A 20,889-nucleotide genomic window follows, 5' to 3' on the forward strand; every position below is an offset into this window, starting at 1 on the left:
CTCCCCATTAAGTAGAACCACCAGATGAACCGAAACCATTTCTTCTGGCAAGGGTGGTTCCCACAGGTAAGATGTGAGTGCTACCGTGGTGGCTAAAGTTTGATCCTTCACCACCTGTTATATTTCCCATAGGATTTATCTGGTGAAAGGAGATCTAGTTTTTTATACTGTCAGAAATCTCTTTTTTCTGGGTTTGTAAAATTGAATTGTCAGGACTTTGAATTACTTCTTTTTAAGAAAGAAATGTATAGGTTCTTATATTGATCTTAGACTTTGACGTGTGAGGCGAATGGTGTGTCTAATCACCATTAAATACTAAGCCCCAAAGGTTAGGTAGTAACTAAGTTTAAGATCCAATCTGAATTTTGTCACATGTTTAAAATGTACATAGGTTTGTGAAAAATGTATCTATTTTTGCATGTAGTGATATTTTATATTTTTAAGTTTTAAAAATCGTGGCTGCAAAGAGTTTTGTGAATGGATTGGTGGGGATGTATGCAATGTCCCCACCATCATACATAATGAATGTACATAATGTCATTAAACTATACACTTAGAAGTTATTAAAGTGGTAGATTTTAACCACAGTGTGTATTTTAACCACAATTTTTTTTAAATCTTATATGTAGTTGACCAGGTGTTATGGCCATACCAAAAGCTCATTATTGAATTTTACTAAATTATACAATCAGCAAATACTGGAAAAAGTACCTATCATAGAAAAAAATTGACTTCCTACAAACTAGGTGATTTTACATAAACTTAAATATTTTGAAATTATTTATGTAGGAATCGAAACTAGTTCTAGGGCAGATGGCCCAAAGTGAACTAGACTAGCTAAGAAACCAAAGAGGGTGCTTCATGAGGAGCTTAACTGCCCATCAGCATCACGAGAGATGAAATTCCTACATGTAGTGGGAGGTTCCATTAAAATCGGACTTCGGAGCTCTCTTTCACCTCTGTATTTCTTCTGCCTATTTCCCACCCCTTCTGCCCACACCCCCTTTGTCCATATCTCACCTTTAAATTCTTTAAGACCCAGCTTACATGACTTTCCCTTGCCTGGTCATCCCAGCCAGACATGACCCCTCCCTCCAAATCGGGTAGCCACTTTCTTCATTTACTCCTTAATTTATTTGTTTCATTGATTACACAAACAGTTCTTGAGCCCCTCCTTGTGTGTTTCCCACTAATCTAGGCCCATAGGCTACAGAGAGGAATGAGACATGGTCCTTGCCTTCAGTTCAAAATTTATAAAGTGGAAAAGTAATTTCAAAACTATGTTGAGAAGCACTATAATATAGGAGGAATAGAGTATAAAACCAGTCTGATGACAACATGCATTACCTTTTACCTTTTTTTTAAGTTTATTCTTTTTTTTTTGAGGGAACGCAAGTGCAGGAGGGGCAGGGAGAGAGGAAGACAGAATTGCAAGCAGGCTCCATTCTGTGCAAAGCCCAAAGCGGGGCCGGAATCCGTGACCCATGAGATCATGACCTGAGCCAAGATCAAGATCAAGGACACTTCACCGACTGAGCCACCAAGGTGCTTCAACACACATTCCTTTTTACTAGGCTTACTTTGTGCAGTCTTTCAAATCTAGAGGTTGCGGACCATGTGAGAACTACTTTCTTTTTGCATCTTCTCTGTGGCCTGAAACAAGGTTTGCAATATCATATACTCTCACTTATCTTTTAAATGTGCAAATGGAGGCAGTAAGTCCAACTGACTGCAGGTGACAAGTCAGGTATGTTATCTTTCAGTCTACTCTTTGAAATGGAGATCTCTCTTTTTTTTTTTTTTTTTAATGTTTATTTTTGAGAGAGACAGAGTGCAAGCAGGGGAGGGGCAGAGAAAGAGGGAGACACAGAATCCCAAACAGGCTCCAGGCTCTGAGCTGTCAGCACAGAGCCCTACACGGGGCTCGAACTCAACGAGCTGTGAGATCATGACCCGAGTCAAAGTCAGACACCCAATGGACTGAGCCACCCAGGCGTCCCAAAATGGAGATGTAATACTGTGTACCTTTTAGCTGGTTGGTTGGTTTGTTTGTTGTTTTGTAGATGCATATTTTTCTCCTCCAGCCTATAAATTTATTTAATACTATTCAAAGATTTTCAAAGGTTAAACATTCTGAAAAATAGGAATAAAGCCTTATGGTCTGGAAAAGCAAATCTTTTGTTCCTATAGGAACGCCCGCCCCCAGGTGAAAGGCAAAGAGGACTTTTCTTCTTCCCACACCCCAGCCCAAGCACATGGTGACTTTCCTTACTAAAAGAAACCTTTCTTATTCCAACTTTTGTCTTTTATTATTCTGGTAAGAATCAGATGAATATGTATCATTTTTTAAATTAAAAAAGAAGACTCAATACCAGCTCTTTTCTTTCATTATTATGCAACTAAATGTTCATTGGATGACTTTGCTGCTTGCTCTCGATCTCCCGCCCCCTTTCGGTCATAATCCTCCAGCCTATAGCTGTTGTGTGTTTCCTTTGCCTCTCCCAGATCCCTCTTCCAAACTAAACATAAGGGTCTTGGAGCACCTGAGTGGCTCAGTCAGTTAAGCGTCCCACTTGAGCCCCACATCAGGTTGTGTTGACAGTGTGAAGCCTGCTTGGGATTCTCTCTCCCTCTCTCCCTCTCCACTGTCTTTCTCTCAAAAGTAAATAAATAAACATTAAAAATGAAAAGTAGCATGTAGCTCTATTAAAAAAAAAAAGTCTTTTTGCGTACTTGAGCTACACTCCTACTTCAGAGTTTAATTTTTTTATTTGCCCTTTCTTGCCCCTTTCATGCTTTTGATTGAATACTTCAGCATAGCAGATGTGAAGTGACATTTCATTTACAGGATCTGAGTAACTTAGAAAGGATTTCCAGAGACTGTTCTGTGCTTTTTTAGAGCTTAGCTTTTCAAGCATAAGCAAATCTCACTGTCCTTTTTATTCCCCCCCCCCCCGGAGGGGGGGGGATGGGCTAAATTTGTAAGGGGGCATTAAGGAAGACCCTTGTTGGGATGAGCACTGGGTGTTAAACATAGGAATGATAATGTATAATTTCTTGAATCTACTCCTAAAATTATTATTGCACTATTTGCTAACTAACTTGGATGTAAATTAAAAAAATAAATAATCAGGGTGCCTGGGTGGCTCAGTGGGTTAAGTGTCCGACTTCGGCTCAGGGCATGATCTCGCGGTCTGTGAGTTCAAGCCCCGCGTCGGGCTCTGTGCTGACAGCTGAGAGTCTGGAGCCTGCTTCGGATTCTGTGTCTTCCTCTCTCTCTGACCCTCCCCCATTCATGCTCTGTCTCTCCCTGTCTCAAAAAAATTAAAAAAAAAATAATCTTTAAAAACCGGTTCAAATAACATTTCTCAAGTTAATAGTTTAGTATAATAAATATGGAGAACCATGTATAGCATATAAGAGCAAAAAGTGTTAAAAGTTTAATGTCCTCCATGGAGGACCTTTCTGTGGATTGCTCTGAAGCCCAAGCCATTTAAACAAATTGTATTAATGCTCACGGCTAATGTAGGATACATTTAGAATTATAATCCCCTGGCTTCCATTCCAGCACTTTTTCCCAAATATCCCAGTACCTCCCAATTTGATCTCTGCATGAGTTTAACATCTTTCAAAAGCCATTCTCCAGGTATTACAAATTAAGAACTCTGAAACTGAGTGGCTAGGCAGTGACTAAAGGAAGCGGTAGAAGAGAGAAGGGGCCTTCAGGTTCATATGGATGGACGTCTATCTTTTTTTGGCCATCGCGCATGTGAATTCCTTTCTGTAGAGTATCTCTCACCTTAATATGCAGAGACTGCTTCCCACTATAGAGGTCCAAAATGCCAAGCAGTCACTTTCCAGCCTTCTTTGCCACCAAGACACTGATACTCTTACCCACCCTGGATTAAAATGATGCTAGGGATGTGAGGAGGCCAGGACTGATCCGACTCCATTCTGGTGAGGGTGGGCAGTATAGCAGCAAATTTAGAGTCCAGTTTGGCAAGGTTGACAGTGTTCACTGCAGGGTCTGTGGCAGTGGTCTTTATGCTTTTGGGTCAGTGGCATGAATTTGGTTTTTTCAGCCTTCTTGGAGATTTTATGAACCACCCAGTATCCTTTGGTAAGTTCATTTCCTTAAATTAGCCAAATTCAGTATCCATTGCTTATATCTTTAAAAACCCTGATTGATGAGAACATTGACGCCCTGAAGTTGTTGTCACCAAGAGACCCTTGGGGAAATGAAGGAAAAAAAGAAGAGAAGGAAATCCGGGACTCATTACAGAGTCTGGAGAGCTTTCCATGCAGCACATGTCCCGTTCATGCTAAGGGGTGAGACACTGGCAGTCCATAGCAGATGGTGGTTGATCTTGTGAAAGAATTTAAAAAAGACATTCTTAGGGCAAGAAGGATATATGTTGATTTGGGGGATAACACAAAGATATGCTGCAGTAAACATTTTCTTTTCATCCACTTTTCCTGTACTTGCGAAATCTCTTACCTTTATGAGGCATAGCCCATCTTCCACCCTAGAAACTGAAAATGCACACTTGCTTTCCCAAATTTTCTTACAACTATGACAGTTACATGACCTAAGTTCCTCCAATAAGTTGCACCCAACCCAGACTTGGAAGCTGGATGGGATGTAAAGAAATTCAGGCCGTGTGGACGCCACGCTGCTGTGGGAGGTGACCTCTGTACCCAGATGAGGCAATGGTGCCATCGATTGTACTGCAGTATCCAGTATCCAAAGGCAGTGAGTCTTCATGTGCCTTGTGGCCCAATTTGGGCATTGTTTCTACAGAAACCTGGTTCTCTGGACTTCTTGCAGCTTGTGCGAGCTACCCAACATATTTAATAAATTCCTTGTCCGCTCAAATTATTCAAGGTTGGTTCTGTTTCTCGAAACTGAGGAATCTGACTGCTATAGTAGGCAGTGAGCCCACAAAACTCCACCATCTCCAAGTCCAAAACTTAACTTCCTTTCTTTCACTCCTGTCCTTGGCGTTTATGACTTCTTGCCCTTCTTGGCACTTTGCAGTTCATTTTGGACCTGATTCCCAGTTTTAAAATGTCAGGATGGGGAAGAAGCACATTGAATTTAGCAGGACCCCCTTAACCTTAACCCCAGAGATGATCTTGAGTCATTAGCCCTGAGGGTTTGTCATGCCTTGCAGTTCGTTCATCAGTAGCCACAATTCAGTGCCTATTTATTAGCCCTTTTATAATGAAAGGACTCTTGTTGGGGATTCAGAAGAAAAGGCAGAAATTTATTTGGCTAGAAAGCATATACCCTTTGGAATCAGACAGAGGATTGAACCTATAAAGTTGTGTCCCCAAACCCTCCACAGAACAAGCCCTAACAGAAATTTTCCCCAATCTTCAAAGTTCACAAGAGATCTCCCTTCAGGCTCGCTTCTCAAGGCTCCTCTCTGGACTGAGGGTGTCTTACATGGCTACCCTCACCACCACAACAGGGGTCATCAATGCAGTACTGTCACCAAACAAATTTCAAGTCCATCTTAACAGGTACCTTCTGAAATCAGTAGCTCCCTATAATGGAATTCTACATGTAAATCCATTTTCATCCGCTTCTTCTGACTTTCTTATCTTGGGCCCAACTGGAGGTATTTATTATGAATAGAAGGTAAGGAGTCTAGAATTGTCATTGAAATATCTAAAAGTTTAAAAACTATAGGTGTGTCTGGATGGCTCAGTTGGTTAAGCATCCGACTTAGCCTCAGGTCATGATCTAGCAGTTTTGTGAGTTCGAGCCCCGCATCGGGGTCTGTGCTGACAGCTCGGAGCCTGAAGCCTGCTTCGGATTCTGTGTCTCCCCCTCTCTCTACCCCTCCCCCACTCATGCTCTGTCTCTCTCTCTCTCTCTCTCTCTCTCTCTCAAAAATAAATAAACATTAAAAAAAAATTTTAAATATAGAGAGAAAACTTTTCATTGGTGAAATAAGTGAGGCTCAGATATTTGGATTAGCTAGATATACAATTATTGCATGAGTTAGATTTTTAAATGGCTGAAAAAAATCAAAAGAATAATATTTCGTAATATGTGAATATTATATGAAATTCGATTTCAGTGTCCATAAAGATTTACTGAAACACAGTTACACGCTCACTCATTTCCAATGTCTGTGTTCATTCTACAGTGACAGAATTGGGTAGTTGCATCAGAGATCACATGGATGTAAAGACTAAAATACCTTTTAACCTTTTACAGAAAATGGTTTGCTGCCCCCTGGCCTTTACTTTTCAGAATGATGCCTGAGGCCTGGGATTTCTTCTAGTCTGGAATTCAGCCTCTAAAGAGGATCCTGTCACCTGAATTTAACTGCAAGTCTCACTCAGTCCCAGTTACACTGGTGGTTCTCATTCCTGCCTGGCAGAGGGGCTTTTAAAAAGTTCCCATGACCCAGGTCATTTAAGTGACAACTGCTGGAATCAAGGTCTAGGGAAATGAATTTTTGAAAAGCTCACTAGATGTTTCTGAGGTGCAGCCAAAGTTGAGACCCAGGTGCTAAAAAGTGGAGTGACTCCAAGAAAGGCATTTGTGGGCGTGCCTTAAACTGCAGTGCTTTTCAAACTTGAATGTATATAGAAGTCAACTGAGGATCTGGTTAAAGGACAGATTCCATTTCAGGAGAGCTGGGGTGATGGGGTCTAGGGCAGGCCCCCTAAAATATGCCACTCTGCAAGATCGATTATTTGGGTTATTTTGAATTCAAGTGACTTACGAAGCAGTGGTGCAGGAAGGACACTCAGAGCCCCCTGTGTCCCCCTGCAAGCAGGAAGTCAGTCTCCTGTGTGAAAGGTACCCTCCTGTACCAGGGGGTAAAGAGAACTCCTTATCACCAGAGCCTGGGAATGCAGCACAGAGAGGCTGTATAAACAGCACTTGTTTTTCCTTCACCAATTTACTACCCCAAGCCCAGACTTGTCTTGTCAATTCCTCACAAATTTCTTGTATCTGGTATAAAGGTACACACACCGACTGCTTCGCTCACTTCCCTTGAGTTTCATATTTTTGTGAACTCCCATATGAAATTAAATGTGTTTCTCTCCTGTTAACCTGTCTTAATTCATAATTATATTAATTATTAATAATAAACTGATTAATAATATCAATTATCTAATGCATAGTTTAATAATTATTTAATAAAAATAATTTAGTGGATAAACAATATTTAGTAAATAAATCAATAGTATTAATATTGTTTATTAATGTTACTAAATATTGTTAATAATTGATTAATATGTCATTTAATTATTAAGCCAGCCAAAGTACCTAGAAAGGAAGAAAGGAAAGTTTTTCTCCCCTACACCTGAGATTTTGTATTTCAAAAAACTTCCAGATGTTACTGGTGCTGCTGGCCTATGGACCACACTTTGAGTAGTAAGGCAAGGGCAAGGACTTCACGAACTTATAGAACATGTTCCATGACTTATTTTTGCCTGCTTAGTAATATATAGTTGCATAACAGAGTTCTTTCTACTTTAGTTGATGCCTCTGAGGAGGCGACATGCTAGTTGAGTTGCTGAAGGTGACAAGGGGCCAGATCTGAGAAGAATGGGGAAAGAACTTCCCAGGCAGAGAGGAGCCAATGTGAAGTCTCTAAAGCAAGAAGGACTCACTTTTGAATGGCCTGTGTGAATATAGCGTGACAAATGTGATGCTCAGTTTGTTTCATTTTAGGGGAAGATAACATTTAAAAAGGGGATGCATCAGTTCTTCCTTGAAATCAGTTCTTGAAATAGAAAATCAGAGGATATTACTCACCCTGTGCTCAAGGCAAAAAGAGAGTTGAGTCCCACGACTCAAATTTTGGGTGATTCTTTTTTTGTTTATTTTAATGTTATTCATTTGAGAGAGAGAGAGAGAGTGAGAGAGCGAGCAGGGGAGGGGCACCGAGAGACTGAAGCAGGCTCCCCGTTGACAGCCGAGAGTCTGATGCGGGGCTTGAACTCATGAACCGTGAGATCATGACCTTAGCTGAAGTCGGACACTTAACGAATTGAGCCACTCAAGTACCCCCATTTTTTGGGTGATTCTAACTCCAGTGTGATATCTGTCATTCATATTTTTCTCTAGAACAGCTCCACAAACTTATGCATGAGGAAGAGGTGCCTGCGGTAAAAGAGGAATGATTTAAAAGAAATTTTCCACTAAAACCCCCAGGGAAACTTCCTTGGATTCTCTTGCTTCTCCTCTGGCACTGTAAGTGGAGTTGTTCACACTGTAGAAAGAAGAGTGAAGGTTTGGGCAATATTTTCATAACTGAGTGTCCTCAAACCTGTCCACCCACACCTCTTCATTCCCTGGGTTCACCATCCAACCCTTCTTGTTCCAAGGTCTTATTTAGCTGAGAGTCCTGATTGGTGCTGCCTGGCTTCTGGTTCTGCCTGGCCCCTCTCTTTGGACGCATCTGCAGTGCCAGAAAAGAGATGTAGCTCCCTTACTGCGGCCTGCAAGACCCTCTCCAGGGAAGAGGCATTGGATGTTGGCAGTGTTGGGATGCAAGAATTTTATTGTACCCTTCAAGATTCTTCTGGCTGGTCTAAGAATCAAATTGACATGAGATAGATTAATAGGAGAATATCAAATTTAATTATGTATGTACAGGGAATCCACATAAACATGAGAGATTCCAAAGACCAGAAAAATGAGGTATATATGTCATCCTATACTAAGGAGAAAGGGGTGGGGGACTGGGACTTCAAAGAGAAGGAAAGCAATTCACGGAAAGATGAATTGGGCCATACAGAAATAATGAGACACAAAGAGGAATTGTAGCAGACTTTTCTAGGTTCCTCACTGTTCCAAACTTGGTTCATATTACACAGTAGTTATTGATGGTGATAGCTCTCTTCCTGGAGCAGGTCATCTGTCTAAATTCTTTCAGGTAGTTAGGGGGAGGGTCAAAGTTTCTTGAGTCTTTTGGGCCTTGATGGTTTTCAGCTCAGAATAATCTACGTGCCAAAATGGCACATCTTAGGACAACTCATTCTGAACCCCAATAGCAGCTTCAACAGCAATAGTGGGCCATACCAATGTCTTTTCTGGAGTCTTGGAGGTGCCACAGGAAGACTTCCCGCACAAACATTAGTGGCCTTGACTTGGAAACTTCTTGACTTCTCTTGAGAGGAAGAGAGAGAGGGAGAGCGAGAGGGAGAATCTGCAGACAGCTCTATAGGGAGCCAGAGGAGAAAAGGAGGAAAATGCTGGTCCCCACATGTTTATTAGGGAACACGTGCATCAACAGATATGAAACATTCCTGGGAGGGGGTAGAGGAGGTGGCTGGATTTCTTGTGATTTCAGGTAGGGTCAGAGTCCAAGATATATATGGTCTTGTGACATTTCAGTTTCTGGTTTTAGCCCTTGGCTGTTGTATAGAGGGTGTATAGAGGAGGAGGCTGTGGAAACATCTATTAGGGAAAGAGGCTGGGGTAGGGATGGCTTCCAGGAGACGGTGGTGATTCCAGGAATCAGGTGAAGGAGGGACAACAGAATAAAGCAAAGAACCACGAATAATTCCTTAAAACCAGAGGTGCCTAGGAGAGAAGGTAGGACAGGATGACAGAGGAAAGAGGTTAGAAAGCTTGTTAATTGTATAATTCATAACCTGACACTCCTTTACTATGTGTTTGTTCCCCAGGATTCATCTTAGATTGGACCCAAGGAATAATGTTTTACCTGATGGTCTTTATTGGGGCTGCTAGGTGCTGGGAGATAATTCTCCATAGGTCTCTCACATTTCTGCATGTCTTGGGAGCAGAGGCACTGATAGCTTTTGTTCTAGACTATCTCTTCAAGGATGTTTGTAGTCAAGGACCTTGGATGACAGAAATAATGTCTCTCACTGTAACAGAGGGCAGGTTTATTTACCGTGCAGTATAATAAAGGTTGGGTTTCTTAAGCGCAGGGGTCCTTGGGTGTGAGGCAAAACCTCTGTGTGTGGCATTATCTGAACAGTTTCCCATCGCCTTGAAGGGGGTGGGGAAGTGCAAGGGGGGACCAACCTAAACATGAGGCTTGTGCTACTTGCTGTGCTCTGCGTAATAGAGTCTTTTGCCTCAGAGCCAGGAGTCTTCTGTCCTCTGTCAACGCTCATGAAGCTTGGTAGGCTAACCCTTCATAGCTCGTGACACTAGGTGTTTGCTTTTTGAGAAGCAAAAAATTAGTTTTGAGTCTGGCTTTTTACTGCACTCTCAGAGGTAATGAATCCTGTCCGCTGCGCCCTTGCGTAGCCCTAGCTGAGGTAGGATTTAGGCCAGTAGGATCCATATCCCTTCCAATATTAAAACGTCTTGGCTTATGAATCTGAGCTTTCTGTGAGGCAAAGGGCCACCAAATACAAGGCGAATATTTCACTGATGTAGAGACAAATGCCAAGAAGCCAGGCAGTGCTTGGCTTACCAAATAGAATAGAAGAGGCTGTTACCTCAAACTACCACAAGGAACACAAGGCAGGTTAAAATTTAAAAATTAGTCTGCTATGCAGGAAATAATGACACAAAGGTGACAGTAGCCAAATAGGATTTGGCCACGAGATGACTCTAGCAATGCCCACTTTGGGGATGGGCAATGAAATAGGACAAATTCTCTATAGGTACCTAATATTACCTTCTCAAGTAGGTACTTATTCAAATTACCAAAATGGTAGCTTTAACAGAGTAAGTTAATGCAATTTAGCAATAGAAGCAAGCATTGACTTTAGCCTTCAACTAGATTAGTAGAATTGGTCAACATATTCTACTAATTTCAGAAACAAACTATTTAAACATTTTAGGTTAGGGGTGCCTGGCTGGCTCAGTTGGAAGAGCATGCGACTCTTGATCTTGGGTCATGGGTTTGAGTCCCATGTTAGGTGTAGAGATTACTTAGATAATAAATAAACTTCTAAAAATTTAAAAGAGAAGATCACTGTAAACTATCTTCATCTTTGAAACTATCTTTAATCACTTAAAACCTCTTCAAAACATCTAAGTCTAAATAATGGGATGGAATGAATAAAAATATGTTTTATGTGGAGTGCTTGGTGGCTCAGGTGGTTGGGCGTCCACTTTGCTCAGGTCATGATCTCACAGACTGTCAGTTCAAGCCCCACATCAGGCTCTGTGCTGACAGCTCAGAGCCTGGAGCCTGCTTTAGATTCTGTGCCTCCCTCTCTCTCTGCCCCTCCCCGACCCATGCTCTGTCTCTCTCTCCTTCAGAAATAAACATTTAAAAATTTTTAAAAAATATATATGTGTTTTATGTGACAATAAAATGTTTTCTTGGTGATCTGATTAATGATTTTTTGTTTCTTTTATAATTAATGTTTGTAAATAAGACAGACATTGAAGAAGGATCAAAGAGGTTGTATTTCTGTGTGTCTCTGGAGATGCACTTTATCCAAATATGGCATTATCTGAAAAATAAAAAATCAGAAGTATTTGTTATACCACGTATACTACATTTTGTAGTTCCAAAATAACCCTGAGGGCAGACAGGATGAGTACTGCTTCACAGGTAAAAAAAGTAAGGCTTAGAAACACTAAGTGACTAAAAGCATGAGACTAGTCAATGGCAGAAGCAGAACTTGAATCCAAATGCAATGTACTGAATGTCTGTGTCCTCCTGCCCAAATTCCTATGTTGAAGCCCTAATCACAATGTGATGGAGTCAAGACGTGGGGGCTTTGGGAGGTAATTAAATCACATGAGTGGAGTCCTCATAAATGGGATTAGCGCTCTTAGAAGTAGAAATCAAAGAGCCAGCTAGCTCCTTCTGCCATGTGACAACACAGCAAGAAAACAGCCCCCTGTGAGCCAGAGAGAGGACATTTGTCAAGAACCCCACTGTGCTGGCATCCCAAAATCAGGCTTCCAGCCTCCAGAACTGTGAGAAATGAATGTTTGCTGTTTAAGCCACCCTGTCTGTTGTAACTGGTTATAACAGCCTGAACCAAAATACCTGCATCTTCTGTTTTGAAGGCTTGTATGTTTACGTAAGACTGTCCCTCTTTTGGCCTCCACATCTCCAACTAGAAGACTGAAAAGAGTTTGGAGATCTCTGGCTAAGAAAACTCATTCCCTGGGGGCGCCTGGGTGGCGCAGTCGGTTAAGCGTCCGACTTCAGCCAGGTCATGATCTCGCGGTCCGTGAGTTCGAGCCCCGCGTCGGGCTCTGGGCTGATGGCTCAGAGCCTGGAGCCTGTTTCCGATTCTGTGTCTCCCTCTCTCTCTGCCCCTCCCCCGTTCATGCTCTGTCTCTCTCTGTCCCAAAAATAAATAAAAACTTTGAAAAAAAAATTTAAAAAAAAAAGAAAACTCATTCCCTGGTCTATCATTCACTATTGATAGAAGCAAAGAGGAGTGCCCAGAAGTCCCAAGTGCTCTTAGCAAAATCTGCAACACTTCTCATCCTTAACACTCATGGCCTGACCACCGCTTGAGACCATTAAGACCAATCTCATTCTGTTCCTTTTCCCTGTTTCTTTTGGCTACCTCAAGAAGCCAGGAGTTCTGAGAGAGAGAGAAACCAAGAAACAGACTCTTCACTGTAAAGAACAAACTGACGGTTACCAGCGGGGAGGTGAGTGGGGGATGGGTCAAATAGGTGATGGGGGTTAAAAAGCACACTTATCCCGATGAAAATAATAAGAATAAGAATAACAAAATGAAAACAAAGGGGAAACAAAGAAGCCAGGAGTTCTGGGTTGTCCCACGTGCCCCGGATGCCAACCCCATGCTCTGGGAGCCCATGCATCCCTTCCCTAGCACTTCCCATCCTCCTGCTTTATGTTTCCCCATAGCACTTACCCACTTATAATACGTGCATCTATCCACTCAAATACCCACTGAAATCTAAGTTTTATAAGGCAGAGGTTTTCTCTATCACTGTATTGCCAAGCACATAGAGTAGTGCCTGACAGAAAGTAGATACTCCTAAAAATTTGCTGAATGAATGTGTTTCTTCCTCTAACACAGGTATGTATAAAGGAAAAGAGTAAAGTGCTTTCTAATTCTTACTGTATACATCCTGGGGTGCCTGGGTGGGTCAGTTGCCTAAGCATCTGACCTTTAGCTCAGGTCATGATGTCGCGGTTCATGGGTTCGAGCATCACGTCAGGCTCTGTGCTGACAGCTCGGAGTCTGCTTCAGATTCTGTGTCTCCCTCTCTCTCTCTGCCCCTCCCCCACTCATGCTCTGTCTCTCTCTCTCTCTCTCTCAAAATTAAAATAAAACATTAAAAACTTTTAATTACTGTATAGGTCCAGCAAAACATACCTTCTTATTATCCTCTTCCATTTCTAAAGATTATTCTACAGCAACAAATGTGCCCCGGGAGACTCTAAGTTTGTGAGCCATTGCCCAAGGGCACGACTATGGGTCTCAAGAGGAATGAGGTAAGATTTACCATTATTTCTGGAAAAATACATACTATGTCCTAATATTTATTCAACTACCAAATGAATATTTTCTATGTGCCTAATTTATGTCTGACACCATTCTTGGAATAGAATGGACAAAGCAGTGAAAAAACAGACATCATCTCTGCTTAACCCTACAGAGGAAAAGAAAGCCAGGTATGGTATTGCAGGATATTGGACAGTTCTTTAAAAGTGTTGTTTTTTTTTTTTAATGTGAGAGAGAGAGAATGAGCAGGGGAGGAGCAGAGAGAGAGAGGGGGACAGAGGACCCAAAGCGGACTCTTGTGTTGACAGCAGAGAGCCTAATGTGAGGCTCGAATTCCTGAACTGGGATATTGTGACCTGAGCCACAGTCAGAAGCTTAACTGACTGAGCCACCCAGGTGCCCCAGGAAATTGGAGAGTTCTATTTATATGGGATAGTTTCTGATTAATTGGATTTTGAACAAAGATCTGAATAAAGTGCGGGAAAGAGAACTCCAGGCAGAGGGAACGGCATGTGCCAAGTCCCTGAGATGGGAACCAGAATGTTATGGACCAGGAACAGGAAGAAAGCCATGGTAGTTAAGTGAAATGAGGCCAGGGACAGTGGAGAGATAAGGACGAAAAGATAATTAGGGGCTTGTTCATTGAGAGCCTATAAGCACAGGAGAAGGTGTGTGGATTTCACCTAAGTGTGCTGTGAGACCGTAGACCAGTTTTGAGCAATGAATAATGTATCTAATACATGTTTTAAAAAGACCACTCAGGCTGTTGTGTAAAGAAGTGTGGGAGGCAGCAAGCACAGAGGCGGGAGGACAGCTGGCAGGCTGTACTTTGGGAGAGAGATGATTATGGATTGAATCAGGGTGATAGTGGTCAGATTCAGGACTGATTTTGAAGGAACAATTGATAGGACTTCCAGACAGAGTGGATGTGGAATGTGGGACAAAGAAGAGTGTCAGACTCTGACACCATCCTAGATATCTGACACAAAAATCCTAGATTTTTGACCATTTTCTGAAATGAGGAGGGGGAAGGGGTGAGTATGTATGTTTGGGGGCGGAGGATAGGAATTCTTTTTGGCAATGGTAAATTTGAGATATCAAGTAGAGGTGGAAGTCCTCATGGATGCGTTTCAAACTCAGGAGAAAGGTCAAGGCCAGAAATAGAAATGTGGGAGTCATCAGAATTAGGATGTTATTTTTAAGTCCTGTAACAGGTTGAAGACCAGCAAACTGTTGCGTTGAGATCACCTAAAAACTAAGTGTAGTTGATCAGAAGCAGGTAATCTTATCTAAAAAGGATGTTATTTTACAGTTAATGGTGTTTATCATTTAATTGAGTACATATTTGTGAATGGTTTACTGGAGTAATATGTTCATCATGTTTTATAAGTAATGTCCCATCTCCTTATTTTACAAATGAGGATTTTCTCTTTGCATCTGTTGGCTTCCTGGGGGAGGGGGTACTCTCTGATATCTGTGTTCTCAGTTTAGTGTGGCAGGGCCAAACTTTTGGTTTGGAATGGGGCAAGTTCTCTCTTGGGGTGAGTTCACCGTTCACTGCTTTTAAGCCAGTTTCTCCAATATAAATAGTTTTCCAGTAACAAAGCCAACATTTTAACCTCCATCTATCTGTCAATTGATATAAACTCAGGAACAGAAGGGTCTTATTGTTGACCTTTTCAAACCTTAACAGTATTCACTCAGAATAAAGTATACACTCAAAAAAATGTTAGCGCCCTTCTCTATATCCATGCACTTTCTACTTGTGGAAATAAAAAATAAATAAGCCCCAATATCTCTTATTTATCCTTGGTGAAAATTAAAATTGAAGCCAACGACCTTGATTTTTAATTAGAGATTAATGAGAAAACCATGGGAAAAAATTCTAATAAGCTTGAGAATAAATTCTAATTCTAAATAAAATTCTAATAAGCTTGAGCACCGGGTCAGTAATTACCTACCATTTGTTCAAACAAGTGTTTCTCAACCTTTTTGGTCTCAAGATCCATTATATTCCTATAAATTATTGAAGACTTTATCAAGGTTTTGTTCATGGGTGTTGTACCTCTCAATAGTTACATTAGAAATGTAAACTGAGGAAAAAAATTAAAATTAAGAATACAAGCCCACATTCCATTTAATGGTCAGAAGAATGATGTGATTGCACATCACATTGCTTCTGGAAAACTCCAACGTACTCCCATGAGAGTAAAAAGGGCAAATAATATCTCGGCATCCTCATGAAAACTTTGACCCTGTGGGTTCCTGAAAAAGACCTGAACACTCAGTGGTTCCCACACCACCATTTAAGAATTAATAGTTTAGACTAAAAAAGAAAAAGCATGCATTTACATGCTAATTACCAGAACATTTCAATTAAGTCCATGCTTATTCTATATCTTGTCATCATAAAGTTGAATTTCTATTTAAGCCTGTTTATTTAAAAGAACAAAGAGCTTTTCTGCAAGATTTAATGTTCCAGAATTATTGGCTTATAACTTTGGTATCATTAATATTGGTTATGGAAATTATATTTGTTAGACCCTGTTTTGTAGAAAACCATGTGTATTCGTGTAAAATGTTAAACTGTGTTTGTTATAGAAGGTGGATATTACCCTCCACTATTAAGCTTGTGAGCCTAACCAACTCTATGTGGTTTAACTCACCTAGTACTGAGTAATTCAAGCAGAATAAAAGATTATGCAGATCCACTTAGAATTAGGAACACTAAAGGCCCTTGTAAAGAGTTATTTTTTGAGTAAAATTAACACATGGCTGTTACAGATTAACTTTAAAGCACAATGGAGAATCTCAGTTTTCTTTTGTTTTTAATTTTTTAATGTTTTTATTTATTTTTGAGAGAGAGAGAGAGAGAGCACAAGTGGGGGAGGGGCAGAGAGAGAGGGAGACACAGAATCTGAAGCAGGCTCCAGGCTCTGAGCTGTCAGCATAGAGCCCGACGCGGGGCTCGAACCCACGAACCGCGAGATCATGACCTGAGCTGAAGCCAGATGTTTAACCAGCTGAGCCACCCAGGCACCCCAAGAATCTCAGTTTTCAATGCCACACTGTATCACCCTCTTCACACCACTTACCAAGAGCATGGGGGTAAATGTAAAGTCACAACCCCCTCATCAAAGAAGTTAAATCTCAAAAATACTGATTTTTCTTGTTGCAGATCTAACTTAATCACGTGTTGTTTGTATTTAATACAATTACACTCTATTTTTTTTTAACATGAAAAAAATGCCATCAGTTGCTTGTCTTGACTTGGAAACAAGTATTCACAATCAAAAGTGGTCACTCTTTCTCTTCCTCCTCTTGTGAAATAATACTACCACCACCATCAACCCCCACACCAACCTCCCTCCACATTGTACTATTGTTAATCAGGGCTTTTTGTTTGATATTTGTCATCAAAATCATTTCCATTGTATCTCAATTTTGTACATGAAATTTTTGCACAGGCAACAAATTGGTGAGATAGGTAGTCTCTGGAGCTTTTGTGGGCTATTATAATTATCTATAACAGCTTCTCTCAAAATATGGTTCTCAGGCCTTCAGCATCACAATTCCCTTAGCCTGATGAAAACGCAGATTCTGGGACCAAAGGAGGGCCTACGGAATGAATCAGTCAAGAGGTGGAGCTCAGGATTCTGGAAGCACAAGAAAAAGAAAATCTCTGGTCTACAGCAGATCTTATATCCACTAACCTAGTTTACTGATGCTTTTCACCTCAGACAGACCTCCTTTAAACCGTCCCAGAACGATACTTACTGAACCTCTCTCAACCCCAGAAATTCTCCTCAAATTTATATATAAATCCCTCCTGTCAGTTGGGGATGGAATCCTACCATACATAACAACTTACTTTTTGCAGGAAAGTGCTTTTTCTCGGTGTGAACAAGGAGACTCAGTGTGACCCAGGAGCTCCTGCCACTGTCAGGAACGGGTTCTTTGATTTGGGTGTGAGTAAAGGACTGGTAGGCACCACTGAAATGCCTCTTTTGAACTCTCAATAAACTGACTTGATTGCTTCTTTCCACAAAGCAGTTGGAGTCACGCTTTTCGTTTATCTCCTCCAGGAGATGTTTTTTGCTAGCTTTAAGTTTTTTAATGATGTCATTGGTTCTGTTTTTAGAGGTCATTATGGTGACAAACTAATCGTCAAGTGATTCTTAGTATCCTGAAACAAATGAAAAAATACAATCAGTTGCTGCTTGACCTAGCAGCCAGTATTCACCATCAGGTTTTTACCAGTTCTTTCTTCTCCTCCTGTAAAATACCACCACCACTGTGCCCCTGACCCCACATCTCACTCCATTTTTATTATTGTTTCCTAAGGTCTTTTGTTTTTTGATGTTTCTTCGGAGAAAAAAAAAATCATAAAAAGAGGATTGTAGTAAGAAAAGATATTTTGTTTTTGAAATTGATACTATGTATCAATTCTTGCTTTTAGGAACTCTCATTGTTTCTTTTGATTATAAAAATAATACATAGTCATTGTAGACAATTAAGAAAATACAGAAAAGCATAAGGTAGACAAGGCAAAAATCACTCTTGATCATTGTCTAGAGACAATGAAAATAACATTTTGGATGTTTTCTTCCCAATAAATATCTAAAGGGATTTTATTATAAAAACTGCAGGGATGGGGCCCTGGGTGGCTCAGTCGGTTAAGTGTCCAACTTTGGCTTAGGCCATAATCTCATGGTTCATGGGTTCGAGCCCTGTGTCGGGTTCTTTGCTGACAACTCAGAGCCTGGACCCTGCTTCACATTCTGTGTCTCCCTCTTCTCTGCACCTCCCCTGCTTGTGCTCTGTCTCTCTCTCCCAAGAATAAATAAACATTAAAAAAAAAAAAGTACAGGGGCGCCTGGGTGGTTCAGTCAGTTAAGCATCTGACTCTTAATTTCAGCTCAGGGTTGTGAGATTCAGCCCTATGTTAGGCTCTGCACTGGGCATGGAATGTGCTAAAGATTTTCCCTCTCTCCTTCTCCCTCTGCCCCTTCCCTGCTCATTCTCTCTCTCTCTTTCTCCTACTCTCAAAATAAATCAATATTTATTTTAAAAAGTACAGAAAAAGACATTAAATTGGCTATGGCAGGACATGAACTTAAAAACTAAAGTGTTGTTAAGTATTTAGGAAGAGTTTGCTTGTTAGGGCTATAAATTTGTCTTTTCAGGCATGTGAAGTACTTAAAAAATCAAATATGTTAAATTTATGAAAGAAGTTTAAAATATTTAAAGTAGTAGCTAAGTTTGTAAATGGACTAATTACTTAGAGGTGTTTAGTATTTTCAACTTGAATTAACTGAACATTAATTTCAGAGAAAGTGAGGGTGATCAGAATTTAAACTTTTTAAATTATATCTCCTCTAACACTTTGATTGTTTATCCTGCCTAGGAGATGTACAAATGAAATCAAATTGGGACATGACTAAAGAAAAAGAAAAGAAAACAAGGTAATTGTCTCTTATGTACTTTTGAGCTGAATTTATATTCTGTTAAAAGCCCATTATATATGTTTACTGCAAATGAAATCTAGACGTCTTAGTTAAAAGCTCACTGAGGAGATCACAAAATTTAAATTCTCATTACAAATTACCTGGAAACTGGAGCCAACTAAAATTAGACACAGTAAGAGTCTAACAGCAAGAGCGTGAAGTTTTGAGTCCGATTTGGTTCCTATTCAAGCTACGCTAACTGTATGACTGCAGTTAAGTTACCTTCTCTGGGCACTCAGTTTCCTTGTTTTGCTTTTTGTTTTTAGTTTTTTAATGTTTATTTATTTATCTTGGGAGAGAGAGATAGAGTGAGCAGAGGAGGGGCAGAGAGGGAGAGAGATCCCAAGTAGGCTCCGTGCTGTCAGTGCAGAGCCAGATGTGGGGCTAGAATTCACGAACCCGTGAGATCGTGACCTGAGCAGAAATCAAGAGTTGGAAGCTTAACCCCTGAGTCTCCAGGTGCCTCTCCTTGTATGTTAAGTGGAAATAATACCCAACTCACAGAGTGTCATAAGGATTAAATAACTTAATACATACAAGAGCCTAATATAGCCAATCCTCAATAAATGGTAACTTTAATATATCAGGCACAGTGAAATAAGGGATTTGTTCAGATGGATGTACAGTATTTTTTCATTTGGGTTTGTTTGTTTGTCCCTCCAGTTATTAATCTGTTTACTTGCCATGCAGCCAGAACCAGCTACATAATTTGTGGGGCCCAGTGAAAAATGAAATTGCAGGGCCCTGTGTTGAAAATTCATGGGCCCTTTAGAACATGGGGGCCTTGTGTTAGTGCAGAGGTCACATGCCTATAAAACTGACTCTGTGTATGACATAGTAACAGGATGGTTTCTATGGTTACTTCACCCAGTTTTACAGTCTCTTAAGTGGAGATAAATAAGGTGTATAACATATGACTTTTTAGGGGCACCTGGGTGACTTGGTTGGTTAAACATCCAACTTCAGCTCAGGTCATGATCTCACGGTTTGTGAGTTCGAGCCCTGCATCGGGCTGTGCACTGACAGCTCAGAGCCCGGAGCCTGCTTCAAATTCTGTGTCTCCCTCTCTCTCTGCCCCTCCCCCTCTTGTGCTGTGTGTGTGTGTGTGTCTCTCTCTCTCTCAAAAATAAATAAAAATTTTTAAAAATTAAAAAAAACAGGGGCGCCTGGGTGGCGCAGTCGGTTAAGCGTCCGACTTCAGCCAGGTCACGATCTCGCGGTCCGTGAGTTCGAGCCCTGCGTCAGGCTCTGGGCTGATGGCTCAGAGCCTGGAGCCTGTTTCCAATTCTGTGTCTCCCTCTCTCTCTGCCCCTCCCCCGTTCATGCTCTGTCTCTCTCTGTCCCAAAAATAAATAAACGTTGAAAAAAGAAATTAAAAAAAAAAATTAAAAAAAACATGACTTTTTAAAGAGCTTTGAGTGGCACCTCGCTGACTCAGTTGGTAGAGCATGTGACTCTTGGTCTCAGTTTGGAAGCTTGAGCCCCATGTTGGGTGTAGAGATTACTTTTTAAAAATCAAAACACACACACACACACACACACACACACACACACACACACACACCTCGATACTTACAGCCTTATTACCAACAATAGCCAAACTATGGAAACAGCCCAAATGTCCATCAACTGATGAATGGATAAAGAAGATGTGGTATATATATTTATAATGAAATATTACTCAGCCATCAAAAAGAATGAAATTTTGCCATTTGTAATGACATGGATGGAGCTTGAGTGTACTATGCTCATTGAAACGAGACAGGCAGAGAAAGACAAATACCATATGACTTCACTCATATGTGGAATTTAAGAAACAAAACAGATTAACATATGGGAAGGGAAAAGAAAAACAGAGAGAGAGAGAGAGAGAGGGAAACAAACCATAAAAGACTCTTAGTGATAGAGAACAAACCAAGGGTTGGTGGGTGGGTGATGGGTATTAAGGAGGGCACTTGTTATGGAGTACTGGGTG

The 20,889-nt window shown here is 40.8% G+C and overlaps 1 protein-coding gene and 1 long non-coding RNA gene across 5 annotated transcripts in view; both read right to left on the reverse strand.

Moving 5' to 3' along the window:
• Nucleotides 1-8,591: 8,591 nt before the first annotated feature.
• On the reverse strand, nt 8,592-11,075 carry LOC123584869. Its single transcript, XR_006705713.1, has 2 exons — nt 9,702-11,075; nt 8,592-9,559 (listed from the first exon to the last, which is right to left on the reverse strand). It is a non-coding gene; the product is annotated as an uncharacterized LOC123584869 (long non-coding RNA).
• A 277-nt stretch (nt 11,076-11,352) lies between these two features.
• Nucleotides 11,353-20,889, reverse strand: part of SPATA45 (spermatogenesis associated 45) — a 31,049-nt gene continuing 21,512 nt past the window's right edge. For all 4 annotated transcript variants that reach the window (XM_045452493.1, XM_045452495.1, XM_045452491.1 and 1 more), the window contains 2 exons: nt 17,279-17,593; nt 11,353-11,418 (listed from right to left, as the gene is read on the reverse strand). In XM_045452493.1, coding sequence (XP_045308449.1) covers nt 11,399-11,418; nt 17,279-17,555 — 297 coding nt within the window. In that variant the 5' untranslated portion in view covers nt 17,556-17,593 and the 3' untranslated portion in view covers nt 11,353-11,398. The remainder of the gene's footprint in view (nt 11,419-17,278; nt 17,594-20,889) is intronic.

This window comes from Leopardus geoffroyi, chromosome C3 (genome assembly GCF_018350155.1).
Source record: "Leopardus geoffroyi isolate Oge1 chromosome C3, O.geoffroyi_Oge1_pat1.0, whole genome shotgun sequence".
In the NCBI taxonomy this organism is placed as follows: Eukaryota; Metazoa; Chordata; class Mammalia; order Carnivora; family Felidae; genus Leopardus; species Leopardus geoffroyi.